The sequence below is a fragment of the Tricharina praecox genome (genome assembly GCF_024521635.1).
Source record: "Tricharina praecox strain CBS 144465 chromosome Unknown BZA05scaffold_2, whole genome shotgun sequence".
In the NCBI taxonomy this organism is placed as follows: Eukaryota; Fungi; Ascomycota; class Pezizomycetes; order Pezizales; family Pyronemataceae; genus Tricharina; species Tricharina praecox.
The window spans coordinates 1802308-1820269 of record NW_026250404.1 but is presented as its reverse complement, the minus strand read 5'-3'; the positions used below and the strand labels follow the sequence as shown (position 1 = coordinate 1820269).

Sequence of the window (17962 nt, the reverse complement as noted above, 5' to 3'; positions counted from 1 at the left end):
TCTACCTCTTTCACCTCCTCCGCTTTCTTCTCGACAACAGCAACAGACTTTGTGGACTTGTCTTCGCTCTCGGCCAGTTTCTCGTCGACATTTACGGCGGCCTTGGGTTTTGTCGCCTTCTTCTTCTGCTTCTGCTGCTTCTTCACTGCGGCGGCAGGAGCGGCGGCGGCAGCGGCCTTGGTGGATTGTTTTGAGCGAGCCATTGTAATTTGGAGTGGTGGATTGTGGTGAGGACTGAGAGCTGGCGGACGTTGGACTTCTCAGTGTCTTTGGCTGCAGCACATGAACTTTTTTTCGATAACGCTAACTCTATGTACGCTTCTTTTTCTGCGCGGGCTTGGCAGGGATCACGGCTGGTCACTCTCGCTTTAACGCGGATAGGAATAGAGTTGTAGGTGCCTCTTCCGCCAAGCAATATCAACACGTTCGTTCCTCGATAGCTCGGATCTCCACGACACTTCGATACTTCCATACCGCGCATCCCTACAATGGCTGGCGAAAGCGAGCTCTCGATCGAGGAAACCAACAAACTCCGCCTGTCCCTCGGCCTCAAGCCGTTAAGAGTCGACAACGAGCCCGTCACCGCGAACGCCAGTGGCGAGCCCGTATACGACAACACGACCGAGGGCCGCGAGCGGCGCGCAGTCGACAACTGGAAGGCACATACGGCGGAGCTGCAGAAGGAGGCGGCGAAGAAGCGACGACAGGATGACATAAAGAAGGCGCGGGAGGCGGCGCAGCGGTTCCGGAAGCTGGAGGGTGCGGGACTCGCGGATGAGGATGAGGAGGAGGATACGGCTAGTTGGGTGCGCAAGATGAAGAAGCGCCAGAAGAAGAAGGCGGATGAGATCGCGAGGGAGATGGAGGAGGAGCTGGAGAGGGCCGCTGCCGAGTCGAAGGAGTATACTACCGCCGAGTTGAAGGGGCTGAAGGTCTCGCATGATCTGGCACAACTTGGCGAGATGGGCGGCGAGACGATCTTGACGTTGAAAGATAGCACAATTGATGAGAATGAAGGTATGTTGTTGCGTGGGCACTTTTCGTACTGTGGATGGGACTGACGTTACGGCAGAGGAGGGCGATGAGCTCGTTTCGACTGAACTTACCGAGCGCGAACGATTGATGGAACGCCTCGAGCTCAAGAAGAAGAAACCTATCTACAACGCCTACGATGACGAGGAAGGGGGAGAGAAGCGACTGCTGGCGCACTATGATGACGATGAAGAAAAGGGTCGTCTAAAGAAGAGGTTTGTCCTTGACGACACCGGTAACTTGGCGGACAACGAGACTTATCGTCAAGAAGTGGTGGAAAAGCTCAGATCAAGAGGAATTACCTTGGATATGCCCAGTAAGCACATTCCTTTGTCTCTCTACAGTCTAGCTATTAACATGCATCGTAGAAGCCGAAGTCGCCTCTGATTACATCGACCCGGTCTCGATCAAGGTCAAGAAACCCAAAAAGAAGAAGTCCAAATCCACTCGCAAGCGCGGTGGCGACGACGAAGATGCACTCAACCCGGCTATGTCGGCGGAGCCAAGTCCTCCGGAAGACGTTAACGCGATGGAAGTGGACGACTCGGCCGCACCAATGGTAAAGCCGAAACGGAAGATAGCCGAGGATGTATCATTCATCGACGACGAGGACCTCCAAGCATCACTAGCGCTGCAACGTCGGGCGGCCCTCAAGAAGCGAAGGATTCTCAAGCCGGCTGACTTGGCCAGACAGTTCCAGGAAGAAGCCGCCGAGAATGCCCAGGCTACTCCTGGCGGCATGGAAGAAGACCAGGACGAGGAAACCCCAGGCCTCATCATCGACGAGACATCCGAGTTTGTTGCCACTCTCCGCGCCCCGACAGTATCGGAGCGGAAAGCACCCCGCTCCGCCTCCGCGCAGCCCGAGCGCATGAAGGAGGACTCCCCCGAAGCTGAAGCAGCAGATGGCGACGTGGACATGATTCGCGACGAGCGTGAGGTATCCGCCAAAGTCGAGGACACTCCACCAGCCGCTCCCACCATCACCTCCACCGGTCTCGAAGAGGAAACCACGATCAGCCGCGGTGTCGGTGCAACTCTGGCGATGCTCAACCAGCGCGGCCTTCTCAAGCGGGATCCAGAGGCGGAGAAGAAACTGGAGCTGCAACGACAGCGCGAGAAGTTCCTGCGGGACAAGAAGCGCCGCGAGCTCGAGGCCGAGGACAAGGCGAAAGCTGCGCGTGCTAAAGATCGTTCCAGCGGGAAGTTTGAGCGCATGAGCGCTCGCGAACGTGAAGAGCACGCTCGATGGGAGAATAAACAGAGAGACCTACAGGAGGCCCGGGACATGGCGTTGAAGTTCAAAGATTACAAGCCTGATGTGAACTTGAGTTACAAGGATGAGTTCGGGCGCGAAATGAACCAGAAGGAGGTATGTTGATGAATTCCTTATCCCTTTCCTGTGAATGAACATATGCTAATGGTGGCAATAGGCATTCAAGCACTTGTCGCATCAGTTCCACGGCAAGGGCTCCGGCAAGGCGAAGACAGAGAAGAGGCTGAAGAAGATTGAAGACGAGAAGAAGAGGGAGGCCGCGAGTGGACTGGGATCCGCGGCCGATAATGCTGTATCGACTGCTGCAAAGAAGAGCAAGCAGGCTGGAGTAAGATTGATGTAATTCACTTGTGGCGAGTGATTGTGGATGAATAGTAATAGAGCGTTTTGAACACAACTTTGGGCGGAAAATGAATCATGAAACCTGTGCTTCAATCTCTGAACATAAAATAAATGAACTTGCGGGAACACACATATCTCTTGTTGAGCACCATATGATTTCGGATATATATAAGTCACACTCGTGCAATTGGGTCCTGAAGAAATGGCATGCTATTCTACAGCGGGCTGAGGTAGTGGGGTTATATGTCGTATGATATGTTATGAGAGAATCTGAAGCTTGAGCTCGGTCTTGGTCATTGTCATTGTTTTACCATAGTAGGTAATGATTTGCCCCAAGAAGTAGCCATCAGCTATTGCTCTGTAGCCTCTGCAGGTGACGAGGCTGAACATCCAACCAGCTGCGTAACCACCCGCCCACGAATACGTAGTGTACTGCAGATTCCTGCAGCCACGGATGTGCCGGGACACCGGCTGGCCCGAAAAACGGTCCTGCGTACCGGATGGGCCGGCGGCCATGAACCAGAATAGCAACCACTTCTTATGTATGTGGTCAGGCTTCACTTAGGCCCGCATCCGTAGCGTCCGCGCATGTGTCAATTTTTTTTTCGCTGCAGATTTCTTTCTCTCATAGGTAACGATGTCCGGTGTGAACGTTCGTTCGGTTCAGGATCTGGTCCTGTGTCGCTGTTCCCTCGTTTCTCCACATTTTTAATGTTAAGCGACACGACGTCTCTTGGGTACGGGACGATGCAGGGACCCACCGGGAAGGTCCAGGAAAGGAGCTGAGTGGATCGAGCGGATCATGATATATCGTTCGCGTGCGAGATGGCGGAGAGCAGAGAGGGCTGTTTACATTCATCCACCGATATGTAGATGCCCGCCCCACACTGCGGATCTCTTTTTGTCCGTGGTTTCGAAGAGCTCGTTCACACTTCTAAGCGCTCTCACATGATAACTATGCACGGCGTCTTCCCGGCGGACGTTCACGGTCCCACGCTCCTTTGCTACTTCGAGGCCGAAGAATACAAGTTTCTCTCCCCTCGCTCCCCCATTCATCCCTCCTTTCTTCCCCCTCCCTGCAAACCACAACCACCCCCTGTACGACAGCTCGAACAGCTCCGGCGCAGGTCGAGTAGAAGATGGTGTGTGACAAACAAGTGCATTTCTCTCCCTCGTTCCTTATTTCGCTCTCTTTCTAAACCCCCCGTCCCCTCCCCTCCTCGACCCCTTGATCGCCCACTCACCCACCAACACCTCCAACCTACATTCGCTACCACTACATACTACAACCGGCCATCGCGAACTAGCTGACTGACTGAAATTCCACTCTCGTTCTCTATCTCCTCTCCTTTGCGTCGCCCTTTCATCACTCGTTTGAATCGTAAATAAAACATCTTGAAACCTCACCTTGCCTGTACCAATCCGTTTCCCTCCTCAGCTTCCTTCACCATGCGGGTACCGAGGTCTTCGTTACTTCTGCTGTCAGCATTTGCAGCACTCGCAGCACTCGCGCTCGCTCAGAGCAGCGACACCGGAACCGCAGCGCAAACCACCGCAGCAGTGACTACAACTGCACGAACCACCGCCGCGCAAACCACCGCCACACCCAACACCGGCCTACCGAACGTTTCCTCGACGCAAACCTCGTTGGCGACCGTCACGCGCAGCAGCAGCAGCGGCGATGCAGCGGCCACCTCGGCAAACAGCGGAGGCGGTCTCCCAAAACTGCCCAAGCAATACACCGTACCGACGATCACGCCGCCGCCCAACGCCAACGCGCCGTTCATGCAGCAGAGCAAATACCCCGAGGGCACCATCTTCATTGCTGTGGGCGGTGGCTTGGCCCTGTGTCTCCTGATCGTGATGGCCTGGCGCGGGATCGTCGCCTGGTCCCTCCACCGCTCCATGAGCCGCACTACCACCAAGCCCGGCATGATCGACTCCAAGTCCATGCTCCACAAGTCGAAGGGAGGCAACGGAAGTGGGGGGTTCTACGCCGTCGGCCCAGGATCGACGTTGTCGCTGGACCACCTGGGCTCCAACCGCTCTCCGGGATTGGGCCCGAACGGAAGCCTCTTCTTCTCGCCCACGTCGAACTCTATCGCGCCGAACAGCGCCGGTGGGGATCGCCGGTCCACCTACCTGCCCGCCGGATTCTACGCTGCCGGGAATAGGAACTCGGCCGTGCTCAACAACAACAGCCAAACGCGCTTCTCGAGATCCAGAGGACCGGGTGCTTCGCCGCCGGGAACTCCGTTGATGGCGCCGCAGAGCAGGGGAGGCGCCAGCAGCATACAGACGGAGAGGATGAGTGGCATGCGCGTCAACGACTCGCTGACGAGTCTGGCATTACCCCCGACTGGTCGAGCTCCTAGTGCGTACCTCGAGGATCTCTTTGAGAACCATCAGTTGCCGGAACACGGTGGCCAGGGGAGATTGTGAGGTGTGAGCTGAGACAACGAGCGGAACGCGCATGGCCTAGGTAATTCGCTCGCTTCAGCGACGAGTTGGATGTTCGGATGGACGCTGCTCGTGTTGCTACTGGGTGCTGGTGATGGTGGCGCTGGGTGGTGATGGTCATCGCGGATGTTTAGTTTTGATTGGACGCGCAATCGGTTGTTCAATGTTCACTTTCCGCACTTTCCGTCTTTTTTTCTTTTCTTTCCGTTTGGTTCTTCTGGCGCCCTTTTGTTCTTATTCTTGGTTCGCTTCATATTTCTTTTTCTTTTTTCTTTTCCTTTCGCCTGGTGGCATGTTGATTAACTTTTATTTCTATTCTCGCTCTCCTATTTCTGTTTTTTTTTGGCTATTGTCCATTGAGGGTTTCAGGTAATCGGTTCGAGGGATGGCCGTAGTTTTAGTTGTAGTTGGAATGGGGGGAGAAGGGGGAGAAGGGGAGATACTTTGGTTTTCTTCTAGAGGCGGCCGTGCATGTATGTATGCTATGTAAGATAAAACTGGCCGGCGATCGTGGAGAGAAGTTGAGTTGATATTTCTGTCTGTCTGGCTGTCTGGAAGAGGACCGTACAAGAGCGGAGTCGGTGGATTACTCAAGTGCATACGGTACTAGGTAAATATGCATGATGTGTATGTGGGCATGGCTAAAGCCCGCCATGAGACATTATTCGGTTTTCTGCCTCTTATTTTTTTGCGTACAACAGTACAACTCCCCGGCACGGGCATAGGCACAGGCACAGGCACAGGCACAGGAACCACGTCACACGCGCCATGTAGGTTCGTCCCACCCCTATGTATCTCCCCAAAACCCGGATACCTACGCGGGTGTGGCAGAATTGATGTGCGAGTGGGTTTGGTTGGGACTGGTAGCGAGCGAAGGAACGGCCCACGGGGCTCTTGTTGTTTCGATGTTTTGCGGTTGGCCGGTCGAACACGGCAGCACAGTAGCCAGCTCCCTCCATGATAGGAGTCGCCAGGCTCCCGCCAGGCTCCCTCCAGGCTCCCTTCCTCCCGCCTTGCTCGTTGGGGGGTGCATAACCTTATACCCGGAAGGGCCCGGGCGATCTCCGAGACATCCAACACGCTTCGGCAGGGAGGAGGGGCCGTTCCTGATAGGTTCCTGATACGATGCATAAGTGCGCAGCCCTGTATGCATCCATCGCATCCATCCCGTCTCCGGGGTGAGAAATTGAGTAGTTATGTGCATACGGGATGCGAAGACAACACCGCTGGCCGGTGGCAGGTCCGCAGCTGCGGTGGGTATGGAGTATTATGGGCATGATATGATATGATATAAAGCCCCCCCTCGGCGGCCGTGCGTGTAGCAGTCCGTCAATCCGTCCGCCCAAAATCCGTTCAATCCGTCCGCCCATCCATCACCGATGCCTCGCCCTCTGCCCCTCCTTCTGGTCCTGATCCACCTCCTCCTCTTTGCCCTCGTCCACGCCTCACTCGACAGCGCGATCAAGCTCTCGGGCAAGCTCTACTTCGGCACGGCGCTCGATCCACGACACCTATCCGATACGCGGTGCGAGCCCATTGCGCGCCGCGAGTTCGGCAGCATCACCACCGAGAACACCCTCAAGTGGGGCGAGACCCAGCGGGTGCGCGGAAATTTCACGCTCGAGGACGCGGAGACAGTGGTAGGATGGGCCATGGGCGCGGGGAAGACGGTTAGGGGACATGCGCTCGTGTGGCATGGCGGCGTGCCGTGAGTATACTCCAATGGACGGGGAAGGGGAGGACGGGGGATGGGGTGCGGGGCTGATGTGTGTGTGCGAGTAGGGACTGGGTAGAGCAGATCCAGACGGCGGAGGAGATGCGCTCTGTGCTGCAGGCGCATATCACCACGGTTGTCAGCCGGTTCCGCGGGCGGCTATACGCGTGGGACGTGGTCAACGAGGTGTTTAACGACGACGGCTCGTGGCGGGAGTCGGTGTTCTTCCGGCTTTTAGGCGCGGAATACGTTCGCCTCGCGTTTCGAGCTGCTAATGCAGCGGATCCGGAGGTGAAGCTGTATCTTAACGATTATCATATTCATCACCAGGGGCCGAAGTTGGATGCCGTGATCAGGCTCGCACAGGACCTAAGGGCAGAGGGGGTTCCGATACATGGAATCGGCAGTCAAACGCATCTGGTCGTTGCGGATGGGAATACGCCCGGTATGGCACAGGTTGGTTATCCTCCCCTCCAACACGCAAGGGAGTGAGGCGTTTGGGCTGGATCAAAGTTGGCTGCACATGGCGGGCAGTTTCAACCAGCTCCAAGATCACAACCTCCCCGCGCTCCCTCCCTCACATACGCTGACTCCAACTCCGACTCTGACGATATGTAGTCACTGCAACACCTCGCGACCTCCACCGGCCTCGAAATCGCATTGACCGAAGTCGACGTGCGAATCCCGCAGCCGGCGAACCGACGGAAGCTGCGCGAGCAGCACGGCGACTACGAATACACCGTGGCGGCATGTCTGGCCGTGCCGCAGTGCGTCGGCGTCACCGTCTGGGGCATCAGTGATCGATACTCGTGGGTTGACGATAGTGAGGAGACGCGGGGGTATGATGCCCCGCTCATGTGGGATGTCAGGTATGTAAAGAAACTCGCGTATGAGGGCGCTATGAAGGGGATTGAGGGGAGGGGGAGGGCACCGAGGAGGAGGAGGGGTTGATGAAGGGGCGTGGGTTGGGGTTGGGATTGGGGTTGGATGGTTGGAGGGTTATGGAACGGCGGGGGGAAATAATTGGAATAGAGAGTGGTGGTGGCAGTGGCTATTCGGCCTGGGTTCAAACTTCAGACAGCCAGAAATCGCAAACACTCCAATACCTAATAAAGCTCGGCCATATCCAGTAATTTGGAATGTAGAGGCACAGGCCGCGATCAATATTCGAGAGTGATGCGACGTGATGCAAACGCCGTCCAGCCAACTGGTACCCGTCTTTCTCGGCACCGCCCCCACAAGTCATCACATGGCCGTCCGTTCGCGAGGCCACAAACGCGTCAGAACGGGAGCCGACTGCTTGGCAAGGCGACTTCGGGATTCGGCACGCCAGTTCTCTAGTTCAGCCCCGGTTCGCTGGCTGGCTTCCATTCATCTCCAAGAGTCTTTGTGGCGCTACCTATTCGCTGACAGCGGTGCAGCGTAGTGCAGTGTACTTTCGAATCCACACGCCGACTCATTTGTCTGCAGGTACCGTACCTACCGTAGGTACTCCTCGCGTCCAAGGTACACCTGGTTCGCTCGTTCATTCGTCCAGTCTAGTCGCGCGGTCCCGTGATTCCGCGGCGACTCTATAGTACGCACATCGGGAACTGCGATATCCGGGATGCGGGGCGACGGAATGGATGCGGTTTGTTTATGTCTAAACTTTGTGCGATGAGATGGACTCTGCAGAGGTGTGTGTATACGCCATTGGACGATACTGCCGGTAGGTGTGTACGAAAATACACGGCCATAGGGAGTAGGACTGTAGGGAGTCGTAAGCGGTTGCTGGGCAGCCGTCATCCATCTGTGGCGCAATGGCTAGTTGAAAGTGGTAGACGCCGGTATGAGGGGATTCCGATTGGTGACTCCGATCGAGGCCGAGGGCAGTAGGGAGGTAAGTCGTCAGCTTGCGCACGCTTCAGCGTTTTTCGAAGATCTTCGGGCTGTGTGCACTGTTGCCCCAGCCACCTTGATTTGTTTGGTTTTGCGCCACGCCCGTTTTGTTTGGTATTATTGTGCCACACCCATCTTGTTTACGTCCTCTAATAGGTAATAGAGTAGATACGCGAGTGACCGACCCGAGCCAAACACGAAACCTCCTCCTCCTTGAATCTCCAGCTCGCCGCGAGTGAGTGTCTGTGTACGTAAGCGGACAGAAAGGGAGAGAGAAAGGGAGATGCGAGGGAGATTATTCTTTTGCGTTGTAGCATTCCTCTTCTCAGATCAGCCCTCGTCCTATCACGGGTTCCCATCACCTCTCTTGCCGCCCCCAACCTACTCCTTGCAGCGCTCCGTATTCGACGCATGCGCTTCTGATCTGCTGCTCCCAGCCCTCCACTTAACCACAACAACAAACCGGCACCGACTAGAGCAGCAGCTCCCCTCCCTCGCAAGTTCGCAACCCACCCTCCAACCTACTCTGCGCCATACCATATCTAAGCACCACCACCCCCCCTCCCCCCCACCCACCCTCCTCACCTCTCTCGAATCAGAATTGTCTCGCACACACGCAGACACATCACATACATACGCACACACATCTAGCTGCGCCTAACACACCCAACCACCGACCGGCGAATCCAAACACCTTTTAGCCCCCCGCCCGAGCACTGCACTCGACGCAGCATACATTACATACGTAACTCGATCCCGCTGCGCTGGCGATTGAGGAGGATCCGATCCGAAACCCCGCCTTCAACCGACGAAATAGCCAAACTACGCCATGGTTCGCGCGGGTATTAAAGAGGCCCACCCCGCCGGCATCTGGTCTGACATGACCAGTGACGGACCAGTAATCGGGACTTTGGTTTGCGTTTTGGACAGAGCGGTTGGTATTTTCCAAACCCCCGCACTATGCTTGTCGATATGTTGTGGACGATGTGTTGTTGACATGGGAATAGAAAAACTTGCCGAATAAGAAGAAGATCGGGAAACAGGACCCGTATGCGGTTGCACGGTTGGCAAAGGAAGCGAAGCGAACCGACACGGACGTGAGAGGCGGCCAGGTACCACGGTGGTGAGCATCTCGCTGGATGGCACTTTCACGCGTGCGATTCATGCGACCCCCAGCTAACGGGCGGGCGTAACAACAGGGATAAGGAGCTGCGGTTTCCGGTGCGCGATTCGCCAGACTACAGGACTCTCAAGGTCAGCGTGTTCAACGACGACAAGAAGACCGATCTCATCGGCGAGTGTACGCTCCGACTCGATACGATATTGGTGCCCGGCGGTGGAACCGACGACGGCTGGAGAGGTCTCAAGTGCAAGGACAAATACGCGGGAGAGATATTGGTCGAGTTGACGTTTTGGGATTTGAGACCGAAGCAGAAGAAGAAGGAGGATCTTAAGAAGCCGAGGCGCATCACTGCTTTCGAGGAGATTGAACCGGAAGTCCCGCTTAGAAAGCTCGGCGGTGCACGAGAGATGGGATCGCGAGAAAAGGCAGTACCGACGGTTAAGAGGCGGCCGCTACCGTCGAGCCCTACAATGGGAGCAGAGCCTAGCTCTGGCGAGGAGCGCAGGAAAAAGGAGGAGGAGCGAAGGGAGCGAAGGGCGACTCGCAAATCGAGAAATTCTTACCAGCCAGATGCTCCGAGGCCGAAGTCGTCACATTACCCTTCTCACCAGCCTTCTCGACGGGATCTTCACGACGAGTACTCCCAACCTGCTCACCAGCCTTCTCGGCGCGATCTTCACGATGACTTTCAACACCACTCTCAACCTTCTCACCAGCCTTCTCGTCGTGATCTTCACGACGATTTCCAGCATCAATCTCAGCCGCCGCCTCAGCCACGAGAGCGTCGGCATCGCGAACATCGGAGTTCAAGGCCTCCCGACCAAAGCGCGAACCACAGGCACAGCATGATCGACCTGAGCCATAGACCCAGTATGATGGACATGAATCAGCGAAATAGCATGGTGATGACTCCGGCAGGACACGATCCCGGTGGACGGCCTGAGATTTATGATCCTGGTGATTACGTGTCTCCTGCTAGTCGTAACGACGAATATCAGGTGGATCCATACCAGGATCCATACCAGGACGAGCCACCTCCACCGCCTCCTCCGGCTCACAGGACATTGAATGCGCTGCCTCCAATGGATCATTCCCCGATCAACAACGGGCACTCGGAATTCCCGCCAGAGACTGACTTCCAGAAGCAGCTGCGCCACTTTCAGAGTGTACCTGCTTTCCCGCAGCCAACGCTTAACCACCAACGCAGCTTTGATTCCCGTGGACTCGAGCAACTGCAACAGTTCCATCAATTGCAACAGTTCACGCCGACATATCCGGAAGCCAATTTCCATCACCAGCAATCGCCACAGCATTCCCAGCTTCAGCTCGGTGTCTACGATCAGGTACCATACGAGGACGACCTCCCACCTCTGTCACATGTTCCGACGCCCGACAGCTCCAATCCAAGCTCGAGGGATGGGCCGCTACCTCCAGATGGGCCGCCACCGCCCCCTCCGCCTCATCGAAGACCGCCTGCCCCACCCAGTCCGCTGATTGATGAACCCAATTGGGACAACCATCGACCGAAGACTTTGGAGGAGGAGCATGGACTTCCGTCGTATGAGTCGTTGACGGCTGCGGATAGAAGGCCGTCGGTTGATGTGGCGGTTCGGAGCGGTATTCCGTTGCCACCAAGTCTGATTCCAGGCATCGTTTCCGACCTCGTGGGTGGCGTGGAGCGGCGTCAATTGTTGCAGATTGAAGCACCGCCACCACTCTTTTCTCGACCCAGCACAAACTATCACAGACCTCAGGTTGAGGAAGTTCAGGATATACAGCTGTACAAGTCTGAGCCTGAAGCTAGGGTATTTGCCCAGCAACAGCAACAGCAACAACAACAGCAGCAGCAACAGCAGCATCAACAACAACAACAGCAGCAGCATCAGTTGCCCCCCCCTCCGCCTCCTCAGACATTGAAGAAGAAGCATTCGCACCGTCCTCCAGTGTCACAGATGGTCAAGCCTATGGCGATTCACGGCGAACGGGACAGTGCAGTGCCGGTAGTCAATCCAGGGCCGAATGCAATCCGCAAGGCATCCGTCCTGAACCTGAGGCCGGAACGCAAACCAGTACCAGCGCCGGAAAGGCCACCGCCGAGACAACTCTCGGGGATCCCATTCGGCCCGGACAGCTACGATGCCATCAACCCTAACCCAGTCGCATCACTCGACGCGCTGGCCAGGCATGCTCCACCGGAAAGAATGATTGTCCCCGGCTCCAACAAGGTCTACGACCCGTCGGACGTGCTCTTGCCCGAGACGTTTGCACCCGAGCCCGAGCCGAAGCGTAGGGCGCCTCGACCACCGCCCCCGGTACCAATCGAACACAGACGTGAGCGGGTCGGCCGAAGCGTCAGTCCTGCGCCACCCCGAGGCCCAAGACTTTCCCTCCCCGCACCCCCGCCGCACGTGCCTGCCAAACAGGTTTCTTTCGAGAGGAGACGGGACCGCAGCAGCGTCCGCGGATCCAAGAGCATGGCAGCACTGCCTAGAGATGGGCAGAGGAGCATCAAAAACCGCTACTCGATGAACGATGCCTCGGGGGGTATGGTGCTGTTCGACCCCAACAGCGAGCGCGAGCGCGAGCGACAGGCGGAGAGGGAGCGCGCGGAGCGGGACGCTAGAGCTCTGGTGCCAGCGAAGGGCCACGATAACTACAATCACCGGTCTGCCCACCAGCAACCTAGACACATGGGTATGGAGGTCGGATACTATGGTCGTGGCAGTGGCGGCGGCGGTGGCGGCGGACCTCCCCCGCCAGTCCCCGCAAAGATCCCGTTGCAGAGCGGCCGCCCCGGTGTTGCTGGTGTCAACCCCAGGGAGGAGTTGGCGCTCAGTCAGGAGTTGAGTTTGATCAGTATTGGGGCTGGAGGCGGCGGCGGCGGAGGTGGCGGGACTAGGAGAAGGGGGCGGTACTGATTTCTGGATTTTATGACGGGGGTTTCTTACGGTATTGATGGGGGTTTCCTACGATATGGGGGAGCTTGGCTTCTGGATTTTGATTTCCGCGTTTTTTTGTAACATCAATCATCTGTTCACGGCTGCTGGGCGGTTTTCTGTTGGCTTTTACATATCTTATTTTCTGTGTATTATGCGTACGTTTCAGCGAGCCGTGCATTTCGTTTCTTTTTGTACTGACTGGCGGGTTTTGGGATTGGGATTGGGGTTATCCAGAGGGCGGGAGGGATATGGAGGGGGTATAGGGATTTGGAGGAAAGGGATTTAGGGGAAAGGATCCAAGAGGGCAGGAAGGGTATGGATGGGGGAAGGGGAATTTGGAGGAAAGGATCCAAGAGGGAGGATGGTTATGCATTGGAATTGGCTGGGCTGGGCTGGTGGAGTGGTGGGCGGATTGTATGTACTTGTATGTACTTGTATGCATAGTTTCATAACCACTGTGAATTGCATATTCATTCATCTCGTCGCTTGACTGTCTTTGTGCATGGTGAATTGTCGTTGATGGAGAGTTCTACATACGACATTCCCCTTAGTTACCAATGCACGTTTTTCTTGTGAACAATGAACGATGATCATTGACTTGACTCGATTCCAATTGATGCTTCCTTCCTTAAAACCTCCTACATAATGTATGCCAGGGTATTCTATGCTATGCTACAATCCAATACATTCATCCGCATGGGTATAATCACCTCCCACAGTCCCACTCGCTAAACATTCCAAAAAACACACAGGACAAAGACAAAGACAAAGACAACGACAAAGACAAAAAGAAACTCCCATACACCCAGTCAAAAAACCAAACACTACAGTCTACAGATCTACCCGGCTCATAACCAATGTACAATCCAAAAAGCTACATTCTTACGCGAACAGCCCCTCGCCCTCCCAGCCACCAAACACGACCGCGCCCACTCCTCCACTTATACGCACATCGCACCAGGGCTCCATCTCCGCCACGAGCTTAACCGCGAGCTCCGCCTCATCGGCACCAATCGGATTCTTGACGCTCTCGCGGACCTTCTCGACGGCGGCCCTGAGCCCAAGACTTCCGCCCTTCGCTCGGCACCCGCGCAATATCTCTCTGACCTCGCCTACTCTGTCACCCGCCGCACGGCGCAGGAGCTCCTCGGGGGTAGGCGGCTTCTCTGCGGCGGCAGCCTTGGCGCGGATGCGCTCGATCAGGCCCGAGGAGCGGGTTGAGGCGGCGGCTTTTTTGGCGGTGAACGTGATGGTGCTCTTCTTGGGGACGGCTTTGAGCTCCTTGATCAGCTGCTGGGATTTACCGTGCAGGACGGTGTTGATCGTGGTGCGGTGCAGGTGCTCGTGGATCTGGGCGAGGGGCACGGCAGCGTCGGCGCCCAGGTGCGCGTGGAACTCGCGGACTTGCTGCCGGAAGAGCGTTTTGAGGGACTCGCTGTGGATCAGCTTCGTGGACGCGGTTTCGACGAACTTCACGACTGTTTTGCCCGCGCCGTAGTCGATGAGCTCTAGGCCACCCTTCGCATCGGACGGGAGATTGTAGTGCGAGAGGAAGACGATTTTGCGTATGTCCTCGAGAGACACGCGCTTGGATGTGAGCCGCTCGATGTGAGGCTTCATCGCGGCGAAGGACGGGAAGATGCCGGAGCTGTTCTGCGCCTTGTGTAGGAGCAGCGCGGTGAGGAGTGAGCCGTGGAAGCGGATTAGACAGGTTAATGACTCTGGTAGGTCTTCGGCCTCGGCGTCTTCAGGCTGGGTATCTTCGTTTCCGGCACGTTGCTTCAACGGACTAGAGGACGTTTTGGCGACGAAGCTGTCGAGTTTCCCCGAGGGCTTCTTTGGCGTTGGCGTAGCAATAGCAGCGGTAGGTGTCCGCGTAACAAAGTCATCGAGGTTTCCTGACGGTTTCTTTGATGTCTTTACTGGCGTTTCCTCCACAGGCGTCTCCTCTCTTACTGCAACAGGAGTCCGCAAAACGAAATCGTCGAGTGTCCCAGACGGCTTCTTCGGCGTCTTTTTTGGCGTGAGTGTGCCGGCAAGGAAGGCGTCCAATGTACCCGTTCTAGTCTTCGCCGGAGTCTTTGCTGGCGTGGGCATGGGCTTGACAGTTGCCGGTTTCTTGGGCGTCGCATTCACCTCCGCCTTGACAACCACCTCTTCAACCTCAATCTTGACGCGTTTCGCCGGCGTCCTCTTCGCCGGCGTCTTCTTTGTCTCGGCCTTGCCCCGTTTTGCCGGCGTTCTCTTGGTCGTCGTCGTCGTCTTCGTTACGGCCTTCTTCGCAACAGAAATCACCACGTCCTCATCCCCATCCTGCTTAATAACTAGCCGAGGCTTCACCACCACATCCTCGTCTCCTTCCTGCTGAATAACCACCCTCTCTTCCACTTCCACTTCAGCTTCGGCCTCAAGCTTCCGCTTCGTCCCTCTTGTCTTCGTAGTAGTCGTCGTCGAAGCGGCTACCGCTTTCTTCGCCGCGACCGTCGTTGCAGCGGTGGCTTTCGAAGGTCTCAATGTCCTCCTCACCGTGCTTGCTGTGTTGGAGGTGGAGGTAGTAGTGGTAGGTTGGCGCTTTGGCGGCATGCTTGCGACGAAGTTATCAATACAGGTATGTAGAGGTACAATTACTCGTTGCTCGGATATTTTGGTACAGGTCGCGTGAAGAAGAAGGAAGAGGGCGTGAGAAGGGATGAGCTGGGAGGCGGTGACAGGATAGGTATTCTATGTAGGATGGGGGGAGGGAAAATGGAGGTGAGTAGTGAGTGTGAGTGTGAGTGTGAGCAGGGATACTGGCGCTGGCGAATCAATTGGTTTGTTTACTTTTCCGTTGCTACAGTTACGGGGATAGTTATCCCGAACCGTGTTACACGCGTAAAGTGGAAACGAAACACGGGTAACAAAGGTCAGGGTCCAATTCATCACGGCATCACTGAGGCGTAAGTATGGAAATGAGAAGAAATGGCTTCTAATGTAACCCAGCCCAAAAACACCAATTGAAGAAGAAAAAAAACCCCATTATCGCCGTTTTGTGAAGAAACAAGAAAGACAAGAGAAGAACAGTACAGCAGCGGTCTTAGATCACCATGGTATCACCACCACCATATCGCCGTTTCCACAAAACTCTTCTAGCTGAAGAAATTCTTCAACGCCGCCTTCTGCTTCTGCTTCTTCGCCGCAATCCTAGCCTTAGCCGCGTCGAGCGACTGGACGATGAGCGCATCTTCAAGCGACAGCTTGTGAGCCTCGGCAAGATCCTCAACCGCTCCCTCGTCGTCCTTGAGACTAGTCTTGGCCGTGGCACGTCGGAAGTACGCTTTGGCCTTATCTTTTCCGTCGATACCTTCAATCTCGAGGGCCTTGCTGGCACTCTCGACCGCGCCCCGCGGGTTGTTCTGCTTGTTGTGGAGCAGGGCAGAGTTGTTGTGGCAGACGAAACGCAGCTGCTGGAGCTGGCCCCAGAGCTCCTTGGGATCGTTGTCTTCAGGAGTTGGCCACTGTCCGAGGTACCGCAGAGCCTTCTGGTACTTGTCCAAGCCGAGCTCAAGATCCCCCGCCTTGAAAGCCTTATTTCCAAAGTCCTTGATCTCGCTGGCGATGCGACCGATGGTCTCTCCGCCCATGTCTGGGTCCTCGTCGGCGGGGAAGTCCTCGTACTGGTCACCAGTGCCGTCGTCCTGGCGGATAGTAGCAATATCGGCGTCGGGACCCTTCAGCTCACCGCAGTCTATCCATGGTCAGCAATTCACACAACCAATCCTTTGGTCCTCATCAAGGCAAGGCAACTCACTAACGATGACAACCGGCTTTCCGGGCTTGTCAGTGTTGTCGGTGGGCATATCCTCAATCTTGCGGATGGTACTCTTTCCGCTGAGGACTTCTCCAAAAACGACATGCTTTCCGTCGAGATGCGGGGTTGGAACAGTCGTGATGAAGAACTGACTTCCATTCGTAGCTGCACGCCCCGACTGTCAATACCTGTCCCTCCCCCGCCAGAAACTCCCAAGAGAGACACCTACCAGGACCAGCATTCGCCATCGACAGCAAGAACGGCTTGTCGTGCTTCTTCACGAAGTTCTCATCCTCGAACTTTTCGCCGTAGATGGATTCACCGCCGGAGCTTCACACCACAACCCATCAACAACCCAGCGCTCCAACCCCCAATATGGAAAGACATACCCGTTGCCCGCCGTGAAGTCACCAGCCTGCAGCATGAAGCCCTTGATGACACGGTGGAAAGTGCTATCCTTGTAGTGAAGCGGCTTTCCCATCTTCCCCACTCCCTTCTCGCCAGTGCACAGCGCGCGGAAGTTCTCGGCCGTCTTCGGACAGACTACATTCCATCAGCAACCCTCCTATATCAGTGCTTCGTATGCAGCAGGAAGCTCACTGTCATTGTACTACACAGACACACACGGTTAGTTAGCACCTCTCTCTCCCACTCTCCCCCGCGCGACAGAACACAAAGAACACAAAGAAGAACAAGAAGGAGAAGAAGAAGTGAACCCACCAACTCGAGAGCAACACGCTCGGGCTTCGCCTTTCCTATAGCGATGTCAAGGAAGACACGGGCACGCTCTACTCGTGCACAAGGTGTTAGCCATCATATGTACGTGCGGCTCTGGACGTAACCCCACTACCCCGCGTTAACACTTACTAGGAGCAGTAGTCTCCGCGGGAGCAACATCGGGAGCAACAGCAGCGGGAGCGTCGTCAGCCATGGCGTTTCTTGTATGTGTATTCGGCGGTGATGGTTGAGGAGGTGGGGTTGTCGCAGAAATTAAGATATTGTCGAAGGTGTAGGAGGTCTGGAGGAGGAGGAGGAGGAGGAGGAGGAGGAGGATGAGGGCGGGTGGACTACAAGGCTAACTAGCAGCGACGGGAAGTTGCTTCACGGGACCAGCCAAGAATGCACAGAAGGTTCTCGATAAAACCAGAGGCTTGCCGGTCGACGGTCGTGCCTCTAAACAGGCAGCAGAACCGTTGCCGCCCTAAATCGAGCCCCAACGGCATCAACTCCGCAGCAGCAGCAGCCTTATGGCACTACATTATGGTGATCCCAGCCGTACGTAGCAACTCCGCTTTTATCCAACTGTGAAGAATCCTCTTATTCCATCGTATGATACCCGAGAAAACGTATTGTAAATTATTGACATGAGAACATTACAGAAATTCATACCTAAAAGAAGCAAATAGAAAAG

The 17962-nt window shown here is 55.8% G+C and overlaps 6 protein-coding genes across 6 annotated transcripts; 4 read left to right on the top strand and 2 right to left on the bottom strand.

Moving 5' to 3' along the window:
* The first annotated feature begins 399 nt into the window (after positions 1 to 399).
* BZA05DRAFT_433374 (SART-1 protein) lies at positions 400 to 2701 on the top strand. The gene is made up of 4 exons (XM_051486260.1): positions 400 to 1017; positions 1073 to 1348; positions 1401 to 2404; positions 2466 to 2701. The coding sequence occupies exons 1-4, from the start codon at positions 489 to 491 to the stop codon at positions 2649 to 2651; spliced, it is 1995 nt and encodes a 664-aa protein (XP_051343734.1). The 5' UTR covers positions 400 to 488; the 3' UTR covers positions 2652 to 2701.
* A 1695-nt stretch (positions 2702 to 4396) lies between these two features.
* BZA05DRAFT_314206 (uncharacterized protein) lies at positions 4397 to 5086 on the top strand (the record flags this gene model as incomplete). Its single annotated transcript, XM_051480356.1, has 1 exon — positions 4397 to 5086. A coding segment is annotated over one exon (690 nt), but the record flags the coding sequence as incomplete, so codon positions are not given.
* Positions 5087 to 6365: 1279 nt separating this feature from the next.
* On the top strand, positions 6366 to 7799 carry BZA05DRAFT_111850 (glycosyl hydrolase family 10 protein). Its single transcript, XM_051478590.1, has 3 exons — positions 6366 to 6818; positions 6893 to 7280; positions 7443 to 7799. Exons 1-3 carry the CDS (start codon positions 6490 to 6492, stop codon positions 7773 to 7775), a joined length of 1050 nt encoding a protein of 349 aa, XP_051343732.1. The 5' UTR covers positions 6366 to 6489; the 3' UTR covers positions 7776 to 7799.
* A 1468-nt stretch (positions 7800 to 9267) lies between these two features.
* Positions 9268 to 12743, top strand: BZA05DRAFT_367684 (uncharacterized protein; the record flags this gene model as incomplete). The annotated part of the gene is made up of 5 exons (XM_051481568.1): positions 9268 to 9636; positions 9710 to 9825; positions 9902 to 10823; positions 11085 to 11630; positions 11736 to 12743. Exons 1-5 carry the CDS (start codon positions 9532 to 9534, stop codon positions 12741 to 12743), a joined length of 2697 nt encoding a protein of 898 aa, XP_051343731.1. The 5' UTR covers positions 9268 to 9531.
* Positions 12744 to 13361: 618 nt separating this feature from the next.
* On the bottom strand, positions 13362 to 15527 carry BZA05DRAFT_385469 (uncharacterized protein). The gene has a single exon (XM_051482416.1). It carries the CDS (start codon positions 15345 to 15347, stop codon positions 13647 to 13649), a length of 1701 nt encoding a protein of 566 aa, XP_051343730.1. The 5' UTR covers positions 15348 to 15527; the 3' UTR covers positions 13362 to 13646.
* Positions 15528 to 15652: 125 nt separating this feature from the next.
* BZA05DRAFT_385466 (peptidyl-prolyl cis-trans isomerase 1) lies at positions 15653 to 17658 on the bottom strand. The gene is made up of 7 exons (XM_051482415.1): positions 17419 to 17658; positions 17272 to 17339; positions 17152 to 17161; positions 16941 to 17094; positions 16781 to 16881; positions 16552 to 16716; positions 15653 to 16488 (listed from the first exon to the last, which is right to left on the bottom strand). The coding sequence occupies exons 1-7, from the start codon at positions 17480 to 17482 to the stop codon at positions 15890 to 15892; spliced, it is 1161 nt and encodes a 386-aa protein (XP_051343729.1). The 5' UTR covers positions 17483 to 17658; the 3' UTR covers positions 15653 to 15889.
* Positions 17659 to 17962: the final 304 nt, after the last annotated feature.